The sequence below is a fragment of the Rhincodon typus genome, chromosome 5 (genome assembly GCF_021869965.1).
Source record: "Rhincodon typus isolate 14 chromosome 5, sRhiTyp1.1, whole genome shotgun sequence".
Classification (NCBI taxonomy): Eukaryota; Metazoa; Chordata; class Chondrichthyes; order Orectolobiformes; family Rhincodontidae; genus Rhincodon; species Rhincodon typus.
Genome location: NC_063336.1, coordinates 104876151 through 104891549, shown reverse-complemented (window position 1 = coordinate 104891549; position 15399 = coordinate 104876151). Strand labels below are relative to the sequence as shown.

The following is a 15399-nucleotide window of genomic DNA, read 5'->3' as shown; positions in this document are numbered from 1 at the left end:
ATGCTGCTTGGCCTGCTGTGTTCATCCAGCCCTGCACCTTGTTGTCTAGGTGAATAGCAAAGGTCTTTTTCCCTAGGCTCGGGGAGTTCAAAACAAGAGGGCATATTTTTAAGGTGAGAGGAGAAGGATTTAAATGGTCCTGAGGGCAACATTTTTACACAGAGGGTGGTCCATATGTGGTATGAACTATCAGAGGAAGTGGGATGCAAGTACAGTCGCAACATTTAAAAGACGTTTGGACAGGTACATGAATAGGAAAGGTTTAAAGGCATATGGGCCAAACGCAGGCAAATGGACTAGTTTAGTTTGGGAAACTTGGTCGGCATGGACGATTAAGACCGAACGGTTTGTTTCCGTGCTGTCTGACTGCGGCTATGACTCTATATCTAAAAGTGCAGGAAACATGAACGCTTGAGCTACAGCTGCAGACAGCAACAGGGAATTTTATTTTTAAACGTAGCAGCCACATTGCTGAATCCACATGGAATAGTCTTAGAGTCTTAGTACTAAATTACCTGCACATTTGTAACTGTCATAAAAAAAACAGTACATCAGGAAGATGTTTAGCCATTGTTAAGCTGGAACAGAACAGAAAGTAATGAAAATAAAGATAGCTATTAAAATTGAAAGTTTGCAGGCCCTGACTAAAAATGAGTAATGCAGGATCAGTTTTGTGTAAAAGTGAAATTTAGAATTCACTGTCTAGATTTGATGTTTTAGAGAGAATAACCAAAAGAATCAATTGATTGGTTTGTCAGTAGGTGCCATGACAGTGGCAAGGCGTGTGATTTCTCAGAGGCTGAGCTGTCTAAACAGATAATGGAGCTGGTTATAGCTTCAGCGTACATCAAAATTTTCCAAAAAAAATCTCTTGAAGAAAGAGAAAGGTCACAGCATTAACACAGTGCTAAAAGCTGGCATAAAATGTGAAGGAGATAGTAGGAACTGCCGATGCTGGAGTCTGAGATATCAAGGTGTAGAGCCGGATGATCACAACAGGCCAGGCAGCATCAGAGGAGCAGGAAAGCTGACGTTTCAGGTCTGGACCCTTCTTCAGAAATTTTTTTTTAAATTAATCATTTAACCCAATTACTTGATTAGCTGCTTGCTATATTAACAACCATTAACAAGGAGGGTTAGTACATTGACTTCAAACAGAAGCTTTTGCCTTTTGGGCATCATATGCCCAAAGAAAATTGGTAAACACTGAAGATCAATATTGACACAGGAACTGGTGAAAAGATCTTATCAGTCAGAAGCCTGAAGAATGGTCTAAGGACGGGTTGCACCTGAACCGGAAGGGCACAAATATCCTGGGAGGGAGGTTTGCTAGAGGTGTACGGGATGGTTTAAACTAGTTTGGCAGGGGGTGGGGAACTGGATTTATAATTCAGAGGATGAGGTATTCAGCCTTCCAACAGACACAACAGGGAGTGAGGTGGTTTATAAAGAAATGCGGTCGATGGAGTGTAATTGCGGACACCGAGATGGTTTGAGGTGTGTATACTTCAATGCAAGAAGTATCAGAAATAAAGCGGATGAACTTAGAGCATGGGTCGGTACTTGGAACTACGATGTTGTGGCCATTACAGAAACTTGGGTAACTCAGGGAGGGGAATGCATTTTGGAAGTACAGGGATTTAGATGCTTTAAAAGAAATAGGGAGGGTAGAAAAAGAGGTGGGGGACTGGCATTGCTAGTCAGGGCGAGTATAGCAGCTACTGAAAGGCAGCTCAAGAATGATATGTCTACAGAGTCAGTTTGGGTTGAGGTCAGGAACAAGAAAGGAGCAGTCACTTTGTTGGGGTTTTTTAGAGACCCCCTAATAGTTGCAGAGAAGTGGAGGAGCGGATTGGGAGGCAGATACTGGAAAGGTGCAGAAGTCACAGGGTTGTAGTCATGGGTGACTTCAACTTTCCAAATATTGATTGGAAACATTTTAGTTGTAATAGTTTAGATGGAGCAGATTTTGTCCAGTGCGTTCAGGAAGGATTCCTGACACAGTATGTAGATAGACCAACACGAGGAGAGGCCACTTTGGATTTGGTGCTCGGCAATGAACCGGGCCAAGTGTTAGACCTGTTGGTAGGAGAGCATTTTGGCGGTAGTGATCATAACTCTGTTTCTTTCACGATAGTCATGGATAAGGATAGGTACATACGGCAGGGTAAAGTTTATCATTGGGGGAAGGGTAATTACAATTCAGTTAGGCAAGAACTGGGTAACATAAATTGGGAACAGATGCTGTCAAGGAAGAGCACCACAGAAATGTGGAGTTTGTTTAAGGAATGCATACTGCATGTGCTCGATATGTTTGTCCCTAGCAGGCAGAGAAGATGCGGTCGAGTGACGGAGCCATGGTTCTCGAGAGAGGCCGAACGACTGGTTAAGAGGAAGAAGGAGGCTTATGTAAGGTTTAGGAAAAGAGGAACGGAAAAGGCTCTAGAGGGATACAAGTTAGCCAGGAAGGAGCTGAAGAAAGGGCTTAGGAGAGCTATAAGGGGGCATGAGAAAACCTTGGCGGACAGGATCAAGGAAAACTCCAAGGCTTTTCACACGTATATGCAGAACAAGAGAATGACCAGAGAAAGGTGAGGGCTGATCAAGGATTGTAAAGGGAATTTGTGCACAGAGCCTAAAGAGATAGGAAAGGTCCTTATTGAATACTTTTCTTCAGTATTCACAACTGAGAGGGATCTTGTAGAGGAGGACGTTGTGAAACAGGCAGGTAGGCTGGAGGAGGTTGATGTTAGTAAAGAAGATGTGCTAGGAATTCTGAGGAAGTTGAAGATAGATAAGTCCCCCGGGCCTGATGGGATTTATCCAAGGATTCTATGGGAAGCGAGGGACGAGATCGCAGGGCCTTTGGCGATGATCTTTTCGTCCTCACTGTCCACGGGTATAGTGCCGGAAGATTGGAAAGAGGCGAATGTCATTCCCTTGTTCAAAAAAGGGAACAGTGATAACCCCAGAAATTACAGACCAGTTAGTCTTACGTCAGTGGTGGGCAAATTATTGGAAAGGGCTCGGAGAGACAGGATTTATGATCACTTGGAAAGGCACAGTTTGATTCGTGATAGTCAGCATGGATTTGTGAGGGGTAGATCATGCCTCACAAACCTTATTGAATTCTTTGAAGAGGTGACCAAACACGTGGATGAAGGTGGAGCAGTGGATGTGGTATACACGGATTTAAGTAAGGCGTTTGATAAGGTCCCCCATGGTAGGCTCATGCAGAAGGTAAGGAGGCATGGGATAGGGGGAAATGTGGCAGATTGGATTCAGAATTGGCTGACCCTTAGAAGACAAAGGGTGGTAGTGGATGGAAAATATTCAACATGGTGCTCAGTTACGAGTGGTATACCACAAGGATCTGTTCTGGGTCCTCTCCTCTTTGTGCTTTTTGTAAATGACTTGGATGAAGGAGTGGAAGGGTGGATTAGCAAGTTCGCGGACGATACAAAGGTGGGTCGCGTTGTGGACAGTGCGGAAGGCTGTTCTAGGTTACAAAGGGACATTGATAGAATGCAGAGCTGAGCTGAGAAGTGGCAGATGGAGTTTAACCTGAAAAGTGTGAGGTGATTCATTTTGGAAGGACAAACTTGAAAGCAGAATACAGGGTTAACAGAGAGATTCTTGGCAGTGTGGAGGAGCAGAGGGATCTTGGGGTTCATGTTCACAGTTCCCTGAAAGCTGCCACCCAGGTGGATAGAGTTGTTAAGAAGGCGTATGGTGTGTTAGCTTTCATGAATAGAGGGATTGAGTTCAAGAGCCGTGAAGTTATGCTCCAGCCATACAAAAGCCTGGTTCGGCCTCATCTGGAGTATTGTGTCCAGTTCTGGTCACCTCATTACAGGAAAGATGTGGAAGCGTTGGAAAAGGTGCAGAGGAGATTTACCAGGATGTTGCCTGGAATGGAGGGAAGGTCTTACGAGGAAAGGTTGAGAGAGCTAGGGCTTTTCTCTTTAGAACGACGAAGAATGAGAGGTGACTTGATAGAAGTGTACAAAATGATCAGAGGTATAGATAGACAGCCAGAGACTTTTTCCTCGGGTGGAGGTAGCTTTTACGAGGCGATATAGTTTTAAAGTGAAAGGAGGTAGATATCGGGGAGACGTCAGAGGAAGGTTCTTTACTCAGAGAGTGGTAGGGGTGTAGAATGCATTGCCGGAGAGGGTAGTGGAGTTGGCCTCATTAGGGGCATTTAAGCAGCTATTAGATAGGCATATGGATGATAGTATAAGGTAGCGGTGGAGGTTAGATAGACCTTAGGTTTTGGGTAAAAATTCAGCACAACATCGTGGGCCGAAGGGCCTGTACTGTGCTGTACTGTTCTATGTTCTATGTTCTAATGGGTACTGGGATCATTGGAAGTCAACCTACAGCAGTGAAATTGACTCCCTATAATGGGTGACCCATTCCTTGCATTGGCACTTTGATGATGAAATGCAGTTGTGGTAAGTCTGCTTGGAAACCACAAATATTTTATTTGGCAGACACAGTGGACTAGCAACAACATGACTACCAGGCTATACAGAACGCAGCACTGTAACTGTTGTGGAATATAATGGTTCTGAATGGGTTAACATTCATGTGATATTGACTTCACCATTCTACTAATGTCATGCATGCATCGGTTCTCCTGGAAGCTGCATTCTTGTATTTGCCAGTGCTTTCTCAAACTGACTGTAGAGCATGCTAGACTCAATACCAGAGTCTAAAATGGAGACAGGGATTCCACTTTAATTTTTGGAACACTTCTCTAATATACTGATAATTCTGACAAAATATAATTGTACTTACTGCTGTTTTTATTTAACGGTCTTGCTATCTAAGAACAGTACTGCTTCTTTAGATTCTCTGCAGTGGTGTAATCTATACCATTAATCACAAGGTAGACCAAAGACAAATGAAGATTGGTGGCAGTAAACTACCTCAAACAAGATATACCCAGTACCACACAGTGGTAGATATGGCAAGTACCACAAATAGAGTACACAGATTCAGCATTACCAAGAAACAGATTTAAAAAGCTTAAAAGCAGTAAATTACTACAGAAGCACCCATAATATCGTTTAAAGCTCCATTGAAGAATTCAGTCGAATATTATAGAAATACTGTGCTGAAAAGACAGGCAAATGATGGAAATAATGCAACATTGCTATAGTATAGAATCTAGCAAGCTGTACAATCATGCAATTTGAGAAAGCATTGGCAAATATAAGACTGCAGCTTCTAGGAGATTTGATACAAAATTTTATTAATAATCTCTACAGATTAGTGGAAAACCATGAAAATGGAACTTCAAAATGAAAATTTATAACTTACAGAATTGTTATTGGAATTATTCATAAAACTGTCAGATTTATTACAGTTTGAGGAAGACTTAACTTTGGAGGAAGCTATTCAAATTGTGATTTAAGCACAAAACAGAAAGACTCAGATGAATATATGTATAAACTAATAATTAGCCACTAACCACCCCCATTAATAGCTATTCACCCTCCTGGCCGGATTGTTATCCACTCCTTTGTCCAACTGTTCTTCTCTCTCTTTGGGTTCCATCCTCATCTATTGTTTCCTCATTCCCCCTTCCCCCTTCCTATCTTCTGCATATAAACTGACATTTTCCTAGCCTCCATTAGTTCTGAGGTAGGGTCACTCGAACTGAAACATTAACTCTGATTTCTCTCCATAGATGCTGCAAGATCTGCTGAGCTTTTCCAACAATTTCTGTTTTTGTTTCTGATTTACAGCAACCACAATTCTTTCAGTTTTTGTTATGATCTGGACAATATCCAGGCTTGGGCTGACACGTGGCAACTAACAGTCGTGCCACACAAATGTAAGGCTATGATCACCAATGTGAGACAATATAACCACCACCCCTTGACAATCAATGGTGTTATCATCACTGAATCCCCCACTATCAACATTTTGGGAGTTATCTTTGACCAGAAACTCAGCTGGACTCGCCACAGGTCGGAGACTAAGAATACAGCAGTGGGTAACTCACCTCCTGACTCCCCAAAGACTACAAACCACAAATCAGGACTGTGATAGAATACTGAGATAACAAGGTGTAGAGGTGGATGAACACAGCAGGCCAAGCAGCATCAGAGGAGCAGGAAAGCTGACGTTTCGGGCCTAGACCCTTCTTCAGAAAACTCGGTCCTGCTCCCGCTCCTCTGATGCTGCTTGGCCCGTAGTGTTCATCCAGCCCTACACCTTGTTATCTCAGATTCTCCAGCATCTGCAGTTCCTACTATCTCTCTGATAGAATAGTCCCCACTTGCCTGGATGAGTGCAGCCCCAACAACACTCAGGAAGCTTGACACCGTCCAGGACAAAGCAGCCCGCTTGATTGGCACTACGTCCACAAGCACCCACTAACTGCACCACTGATGCTCAGTAGCAGCAGTGTGTACTATCTACAAGATGCACAGCAGAAATTCACCAAAGATCCTCAGACGGCATCATCCAAACCCACGACCACTTACATCTCGAAGGACAAGGACAGCAGGAACACCACCAGCTTCAAGTTCCCCTCCAAGCCACTCAGCATTTGACTTAGAAATATATTGCTGTTCTGTCACTGTTACGGGTAAAAATGCTGGATTTCCCTCCCTAATGGCATTGTGGGTCAACCCACAGCAGGTGGACTGCAGCGGTTCAAGAAAGTAACTCACCACCACCTTCTCAAGGGCAGCTAGGGACAAGGAACAAAATGCTGGCCAGCCAGCAATGTCCACATCCCACAAATGAGTTTTTAAAAAAATATCGTCAGCAGAGATCATGGGCAGAAAATTATTGGGGGGAGTGTAATGCCAGTCAACAGCGAACCAACAGACTAGGAAAAATCCTGCCATGCTGGAGAGTCAAACTTGTGCGCCTTGCTGGGGAAGAAGTTGGCAGCTTTCAACAGACATGGCAGCAGCAGAGCTCAGTCATAGGCAGTTCTGAGACTGCAGGCTGGAGGCCCAGTGAATTCTGAAAAAATCACATCTGACTTGAATGTTAACTCTGTTGCTGTCTCTCCATAGATACTGCTACCAAACAATGTTTATACTAGACATATACTCATATTCATTTTATGCCTGTAGCAAACTTCTTTAAAAAAAGTTGGAATTAAAAGTTCACTATGACCTTAAGTAACTTGAGCCTTGAATCATCCTCATAATGACATATACACCCAGTTCCCTCTGCTCCTGCATCCCCCAATCAATATTTACTAATACATGAACAAAATGCTGTGAATGCTGAGAATCACAGAACTGTTACAGCATCCTTTCCATACCAGGTCTCTGAAGAGCAAACCCACCTGGACCCACTGTACTGTGGTTTGCTGTTGCTTTGCAAATATTTTCACCTCAGATAATTATCCAATTCCTTCTTGAGTGCCTTAGTTGAAACTGCCGCCACTGCACTTTCATGCAATGCATTCCAGATCCTAACCACTGACTGCCTGCGAAGATATGTTGGTTCTTTTGCAATTTACCCTAAATCAGTGTGCTCTTATTCTCAATCCTTCCACCAACGTAAAAAGCATCTTCCTGTTTGCCCAAATTCCAAATTATTGAACACACTATCAAATGTCTTTTAAATCTTTTTTTTGCCAAGGGGAACAGACTAAATTAATCTAATCTATGCATGTAAATGAAGTTTCTCATCCCTGGAGCCATTCTCATGAGATAAATTACTTGAGTTATTAGAGGAGATGAGTTGAACCGCTGTGGACTTTTGGCTCCATTATTTCATCAGCTTCTTAGTACTTCAATTCTGAATATTTGTAGTTTATGTCAAAATTGGTGTTTTATATATATATATATATCAATGAAGATAGTTGTTTAAAATATCTCGTCTAATTTTCCAGAACTTTATTGCCAAGTATTGCACCTGTGTTATCTAGCTTCCTTTTTATTTATTTTCTATTTTAAATGTACCCTATATACAGTATGACCAAATATACATTTTTTTTAATCTTTAAAGTTGGCCACAAAAGAGCCTATTATCCTAACTGGCCCAAGTTTTGAAGAATTAGAAAACGAGGAGTTGTGAGTCAACAGTTAACCCTTCACAGAATTTCAGCTACCAGAAGAAATTAATGCTGTAAAGTATAGCTTAATTTTTTTCATAATTTCTTCCAAATAGGAATATTTTCTTAATAAAAACATACTTGCATTTAAAACAGAATTTCAAACTTTGATCGTACATTATTTACCAGCTGACCATTATCAATTATATATACAACTTAGAAACAGGGGAATCTAAAATGATACTGTTATTTTGTTTTAATGGTTACTTGTAATGTGTGAAGTACATCCAAGTAGAGTAGAAATTATAATATTGTGTTCTTTACTGCGGTTTCCACTGCCTTTGTAAGCTCTGGTTCAAAAAGTTCATCTGCTTACGCATTTTTTCTGAAGTTCTTTGTAAATTTCTTTCAGATACAGAATAAAAATTATTTTTGATAAATATATTTATGTTGAACTTGTCTATGAAACACACCAAAATCATAATTCTAGAACCTGAGAACTCAGAAATCTGCTGAGTATTCAGTGTTTGAGTGTGACTTCTGCCCTACAAGAATCAATGTGCCTGGCTTTGTTCGTAGGCCTCTGCATTTAAATTTGACAGATTTGGAGTGTCTGGTGTGGGTGGGGAAGTACTGAAAAATGCAGTACCAGTGAACCAGTTGGGTTCATTGAGTCAGTGGGAGATGGCTGAAAAGTACAAAAATGTCTGTCCTTACAAGAACATCAGTTAATTGGTAGAATCCTCTTAAACTGACTAACAGATCTTCAACTGCAGTTGTTAGGTTTTATTGGTAGAGGGATTGAGTTTCAGAGCCATGAGGTCATGTTGCAGCTGTACAAAACTCTGGTGCGGCCGCACTTGGAGTATTGCGTACAGTTCTGGTCACCGCATTATAGGAAGGATGTGGAAGCATTGGAAAGGGTGCAGAGGAGATTTACCAGGATGTTGCCTGGTATGGAGGGAAGGTCTTATGAGGAAAGGCTGAGGGTCTTGAGGCTGTTTTCGTTAGAGAGAAGAAGGTTAAGAGGTGACTTGATAGAGACATACAAGATGATCAGAGGATTAGATAGGGTGGACAGTGGGAGCCTTTTTCCTCGGATGGTGATGGCTAGCACGAGGGGACATAGCTTTAAATTGAGGGGTGATAGATATAGGACAGATGTCAGAGGTAGGTTCTTTACTCAGAGAGTAGTAAGGGCGTGGAATGCCCTGCCTGCAAAAATAGTAGACTCGCCCACTTTAAGGGCATTTAAATGGTCATTGGATAAACATATGGATGATAATGGAATAGTTTAGGTTAGATGGGCTTCAGATTGGTTTCACAGGTCGGCACAACATCGAGGGCCGAAGGGCCTGTACTGCGCTGTAATGTTCTATGTTCTATGTTCTAACCTAATCTAACAGTGTTAACCCCCACTTATAACTTTTCAAATACTGTTTCTCTGAATCTTCCTTGTGGTTGTGCAATATGTTGGGGGCACTGGAGAATGAAGGAATGATAATTCCGACACTTGATCACTGGCCTCACCTCTTTTTTTGACATGAGGTTTTAAAAGAGATTCTGAAGGAGCTCCAACCAACTCGGTGTGCAGAGAATGCATTTTATCCAAAGATTTAAAATAACACTTAGCAGTTGGAGTTAACAGGCTGAGTCATTAGCAAAGCATATTTTCTAGACTCAAAACAGCGTTGTACATCAGCAAGTTTCACTGATTAGAAGTACAGAGATGTTATTACCTGGTTCTGCTGGGAGGAGCATCAATGTCAAAACTCTTCCTTCTTTATCTCAAAATGTGAAATGTCTTTTACTAATTTGTACATTGCCTAATGTTGATTTTGTATTCTTGTTAGTCTAACTATGTGGGAGATCAATAACTTGCTAAATCTAATCAAGGACTTGCCCTTGATCTTGGTATTTGCACCTTGTTTCTTTCTCTGGCTATTTTGAAATTGATAAACACTAATTATTGGGGGTTAATATCTGCTACATCTTATCAAATACTTCATGATTTATTGGAAAAGCATGCTGGAACACTTAGCATTTAATAATCTCTAAATAAGAATGTGTATCCATCTGTAAAACAGCAGTTCCAAAAATCATCCAGAGGAAGGACCAACACAATTTGGGGCAGAGCATTGATGTGGCTGTATACTGTAAATTTTAATGCCTCCTTCTGTTTCCACAAGTCTTCACTCATCCAGAATGTGGCCTCAATCCAGAGTTAGGATAATAGACGTTTAGGACCCTCTCATTTTAATCAAGTGTAGATCATAACAAGGACGAAAAATTATTTTAATCCTTAATGCACTAGCTTGGATGCCTAAACCTAATGTCTCAATTTTTAAAATATTTGCTAGTAATGCCATCAGCACATCTTCAATGAGTGATTAAGACAGTTGCTGAGTGATTTTTAAATGCTGTATGCTCATGTTTACAGCAAAAAAAGAAACCAACTAGCAACAAATAGGAACAGTTCTATCATCTGAGTTAAAAAAATCTGTAGGTGCTAAAGCAGTTGCGCAGAGTGGAGACATTGAAAATAAAATAACAATAGAAAGAGCCTAACTGCTTCTGTTTGTTTCTTTAATGCCAGCTGTTCAGACATGGTCTTCTGCTGGATCATCAGGTTAAACAGCCCAGACCTAATGACTTTCTGTTAAAATATCCACTTATGCACTTCTAGAATGTGCAATTTCAGCCTATGATTTTCATTTGTTTTAAGACACCCAACTAAGAACGAGAGTACAGAAGTGGAAACTTAACTTTTTTATGCAGTGTTGTGGCAATGTTGTGTCTGATCCTGAAGAACAGTAAAGGAGATACAGAGCAATAAAAATCATCTAAGTTCAGTGGGTAAAGAGAAAGGTAAATGGAATTTTAGTATTTATTTCAAAGGGAATGGAGTATAAAAGTCGGGAAGTTTTGCTAGAACTGTACAAGGCACCAGTCAGATCACAGCTGGAATCATGTAAAAAGTTTTAAGCCATTTACTTAAGAAAAAATATACTGGCAATGGTGGCAGTCCTAAGAAGATTCACTAGGCTAATACCAAGTCTGGAGGACTGTATTATGAGGGGAGGTTGAATAGGTTGGGCCTGTACACATTAGAATTTTGAAGAATGAGAGGTAACCTTATTGAATATACTAGCTTCCTAGGGGCATTGGTGGGGTAGATGTGGAAAGGTTGGTTCTTGTGAGAGATTAGGACCAGCAGGCCATAATCTCCAGTAATGGTTCACACATTTAAGAGAGAGATGAGGAGAGATTTCTTCTCTTAGAGGATAGTGAATGTGTGGAATTTTTTACTTCAGGGGGCTGTTGAGTCTGGGTCATTAGGTATTTTCAAGGCTGAAACAGACAGATTTTTAATCAGTAAAGGAATCGAGAAGGAATATGGAGAAAAGGCAGTAAAGTACAATTGAGGATTGTCAGATCGGCCATGATCTCATTGAAAGGTGGAGCAGACCTGAAAGACTGAATGGCCTACTTCTGCTCTTACATCTTAAAGTCAACAATAACTTTGGTGATATCACAAACCCCAACAATTTAGCACAAACTAATTTTTCAATTGCTTAAAAATGGAGGTGTCTTTAACGCTTGGTTGTGTTTTTGCTATCTGCAGCCTATAATATGTTAGACCCCTGGTTTATTGAAAATGTGTACAGGGAATGAGGTCAGCAAGCTGACTACCCAATTGACAAAATATGTCCAGCCAGCAACATTTTAAATAGACATGACATTACCCCCTAAAACAAATACTTTTAGTTAAACAATAGTAACAAGGAACCAGCTGTTTTATATTTATTCTGTGAGACAAACAACAAGCCTGGAGGTGCTAAAAATTTAGCACATTCTCCGTTGAAGGACTAGCCATATGAATAACAAAGCAGCATCTTTTACTTAAAAGTTAAACAAAATCAAATAAAAAAAATTTGCCTTGAAAATTAAAAAATCCTGAATGAATTCCAATTCTTACATGGTTGTTTGAATTAAACATTTACCAGACCTTAAAGCTCAATAGTACATCTACTTAAACAAATACTTAATGCTAACATTGTTCATTTATGGTAGAAATGTAAGGATGTTGCTTTGACAAACTATTTAATGTACTTTTTGTGTACAACGGTGGCAACCAAAAGAATAGAACATATTGCATATTACTCTGTTAGAGATCAAGATCAAAATTAAGTCTATAAAGAAAAACTGCGTGAAAATACTTTGTTGATATTGTGCTCCATTTTATCTTGGGTTCTATATTTAAATATCTAGGACTGGAAGACCGCAAAGGGAACAGACTGTATGTCTGAGCATGGGTTCATTGAAGCTTTCTTTTAAGGCCACTTTGTTCATGTTTATATTGAGATTCAATTTATCACAACAATCTGGAGACTTAGTTCTCCTTTATGTCTTGCTAATCATAACACTAAGGTTTTCTGTTCTCTTGTGAATCCATGGACATCAAACTAAAGATAAATATTTAGGTAACCTGGAACATCTTGATGCAAACTGATATGAGCTGGCACTGAAAATAGGTAAAGGATTATGAAATGCAGATGACTATGGATTAATATAGTTAGAAACAATATAAACAGAGAGAGATCATTGCCATACTAGAAGAAGGAACAGAGGAAGGGAAAATGTAGAACTTAACTGGCTGTGACATGCATTCTTCATTGAAAAGTATCCTATATAGTCTTAATGTTTGCTGTGGACATATGCTTAAATATTAATCAATAGTAAGTAATGAAAAAATTTGACTCCATGGGCAGGATTTTTAGGCCTTTGCAAAGGCAAGAACGGAGCTGGGCATGTGATAATAATTGTGACATCTGCTGATATGCTAGTTTCCTGCTCCCAGCTAGTTTCACCAGAGCAGAAGAAGACTCGCCATGAGAACTCACCCAATATGCCAACTAAGCTAGTTTAAGAGTTCATTGAAAGTCTGGATAGGGACATATATGAGATCATAGTGGGAAGTGCAGGATGTAGACAAGGACAAGGGCAGGCAAATGCATGGAAATGGCAACACAGCTGGGAGACATCTTTGGCTCCTGAAGAAATTAGGGGGACGTTAAAAGAGGAACACCTCAGAGGTTGACTCAGCCATTAGCGCATGGGTACTGTTGTGTCTGCGCTGACTGTGGAGTTTTCTGGACAATCTTTGACAGTACAACATTTTGTCATCCTTCAGGCATCATGAGGCTAGATGTGGAGAGGTTCAGTTTCCAGACACAATTGAGAGTCCACCTCAACGTAAAGAAGGCTATTCCAAGCAATAGGACTGCAATGCTCGGAGATAAGGAGCTACATTTTCCACAGAGCCCCAGGCATGAGCAGGACAGAGGAGAGGAACAAGGAATAAGAAGGCAAATGAGCCATACTCTCAACATAAGTTCTACAGCTAAAGACAGAGAACCAATGCTTCAGAAAACTATGAATCTGCAGCCAGGTGGTCGTAGATTTGTCCCCTCATCTAGTATACCTCATACCTCTTAGCACTGCTTGCCATGTTTTGCAGTTGCATAGGTCAGTGAATTTCCCCAAGTGCAAGGCATCATCGATGGAACCCTTTTGGTCATTAAGATACCAAAACTGAGGCCAGTGAGATTCACTAACGTTTCCATTCATTCAATATTCTACTTACTTGTGACTGCAGAAAAAGCTTTCTGCGAACGTGAATTCACTTTCCTGGTGCTGTCTGAGAAGGAAGGAAGTCTGAATGACAATGAAGTCTGCGGCAGGGCATGAACTATCTGACCATAGCACAATGGTAGACATTCAAGATTGGGGGTGGGGGGGTAAAAGGAATGTAGTAGTAGAGGACAGTACAGTGAAGGGGATTGTCACTGTTCTCTGCAGTAAGGACTGTATGTCAATACGACTGTGTTTCCTGTCTGATGCAAGGATTCAGGATATTTGCTCAGTGTGGGAAGGAACTTAGAGTGGGAGAGGATGATCCAGATGTTGAGGCTTATATCGGGACTAACACGCAAGTAGGACAAAGAAGCAGGTTCTGCAGTCAGTATGAAGATCTAAGTGCCAAATTTCAGAAATAGAATAAAGGTCATAATCTCTGCATTATTACCTGAGCGATATCCAAATTGGCATAGGACAAGTCAAATTGGACAGATGAATGGTTGGCTGAAGTGTGTTCCAATTCATGGAGCACTGGCACCAGTACTGGGGAAATGGGATCTGTACCAATGGGATGAACTCCAACTGAATTATGCTGGCACAGGTGTATAACTAGGGAATTAGCGAGGATTCAAACTGAATTGTTGGGCAATGAATCAAATTTGTGAAGGTGCAGTAAATCAAAGAGTAGAATCAAGGCTAATGAGAAAATTAATACAGAAATGATAAACAGACATCTTGCTACATCTTGCAAGGCACTAGCTAATGACATCTAAAATAATGTGAACAATTTTGGTCTCTTTATCTAAGGAAAAATACACAGGCATTACAGGCAATCCAGAGAAATTTTGCTGGGTTGATCCCAGATATGGAGAGATTTTCTTACGAAGGGAAGGTGAGTAGCTTGGGCCTGTACCCCCTGGAGTTTAGAAGAATGAGGGATGACCTTATTGAAAGATATAAAATTCTTGAGAGGCTTCACAGGGAGAATGCCAAGAGGTTGTTCCCCTTGTAGGGCTGTCTAGGACCAGAGGGCATAAGAGGTAAGAGGTCACCTATTTAAGACATAGATGAGGAAGAATTTCCTCTCTGAGGGGGTAGTGAATCTGTAAAATTCTTTACTGCAGAGGGCTGTCAAGGCTGGATCATTAAGTATATTCAAGGTTGAGATAGATTCTTGATCAGTAAGTGAATCAAGGGTTATGGGGAAAAGGGAAGAAAGTGAAATGAATGGCAGAACATACTTAATGGGCCAAATTCTTTTAAATCTTATGGTCTTTTCCATTTTAGCCGGAAGAATTTTAAAAAAAACATATTATCTATACAGTTTACAGAGCTCTGAGTAGCATAAGAATTAGGATGTTGTTGTGAATGAATCATAAAAGTTTAGTAGGCAGGTACAACAAGTACTTTGGAAAGCTAGAGGAATGTTATTGTTTACTGTGAGGGGAATTGAACACGAAAGTAGGAAAGTTATGCTTCAGTTAAGAGGATGCTGATGCAACCGCGTTTCACTTTAATTAAGGAAGAATGTTAATGCATTGGAAGGCAGTTCAGAGGAGGCGACCTAGATTAATACCTGGAATGGGCAAGTCATCTTATGAAGAAAGGTTGAACAGATTTGTATCTGCCAGACTTTGTAATAAGATTGACTTGATTGAAACATATAAAATTCAGAGCGGTCTTGACCGAAATGAAGAGGACTTTCCCTCTTAAGAGAGAATGTA

At 40.6% G+C, this 15399-nt stretch overlaps 1 protein-coding gene across 1 annotated transcript in view; it reads left to right on the top strand.

The window, feature by feature from the left end:
• LOC109920260 (protein disulfide-isomerase A6-like) overlaps positions 1 to 8058 on the top strand; it is a 68863-nt gene extending 60805 nt beyond the window's left edge. The window contains exon 13 of the mRNA XM_048597112.1: positions 7990 to 8058. Within this exon, the coding sequence (XP_048453069.1) occupies positions 7990 to 8058 (69 nt within the window). The remainder of the gene's footprint in view (positions 1 to 7989) is intronic.
• Positions 8059 to 15399: the final 7341 nt, after the last annotated feature.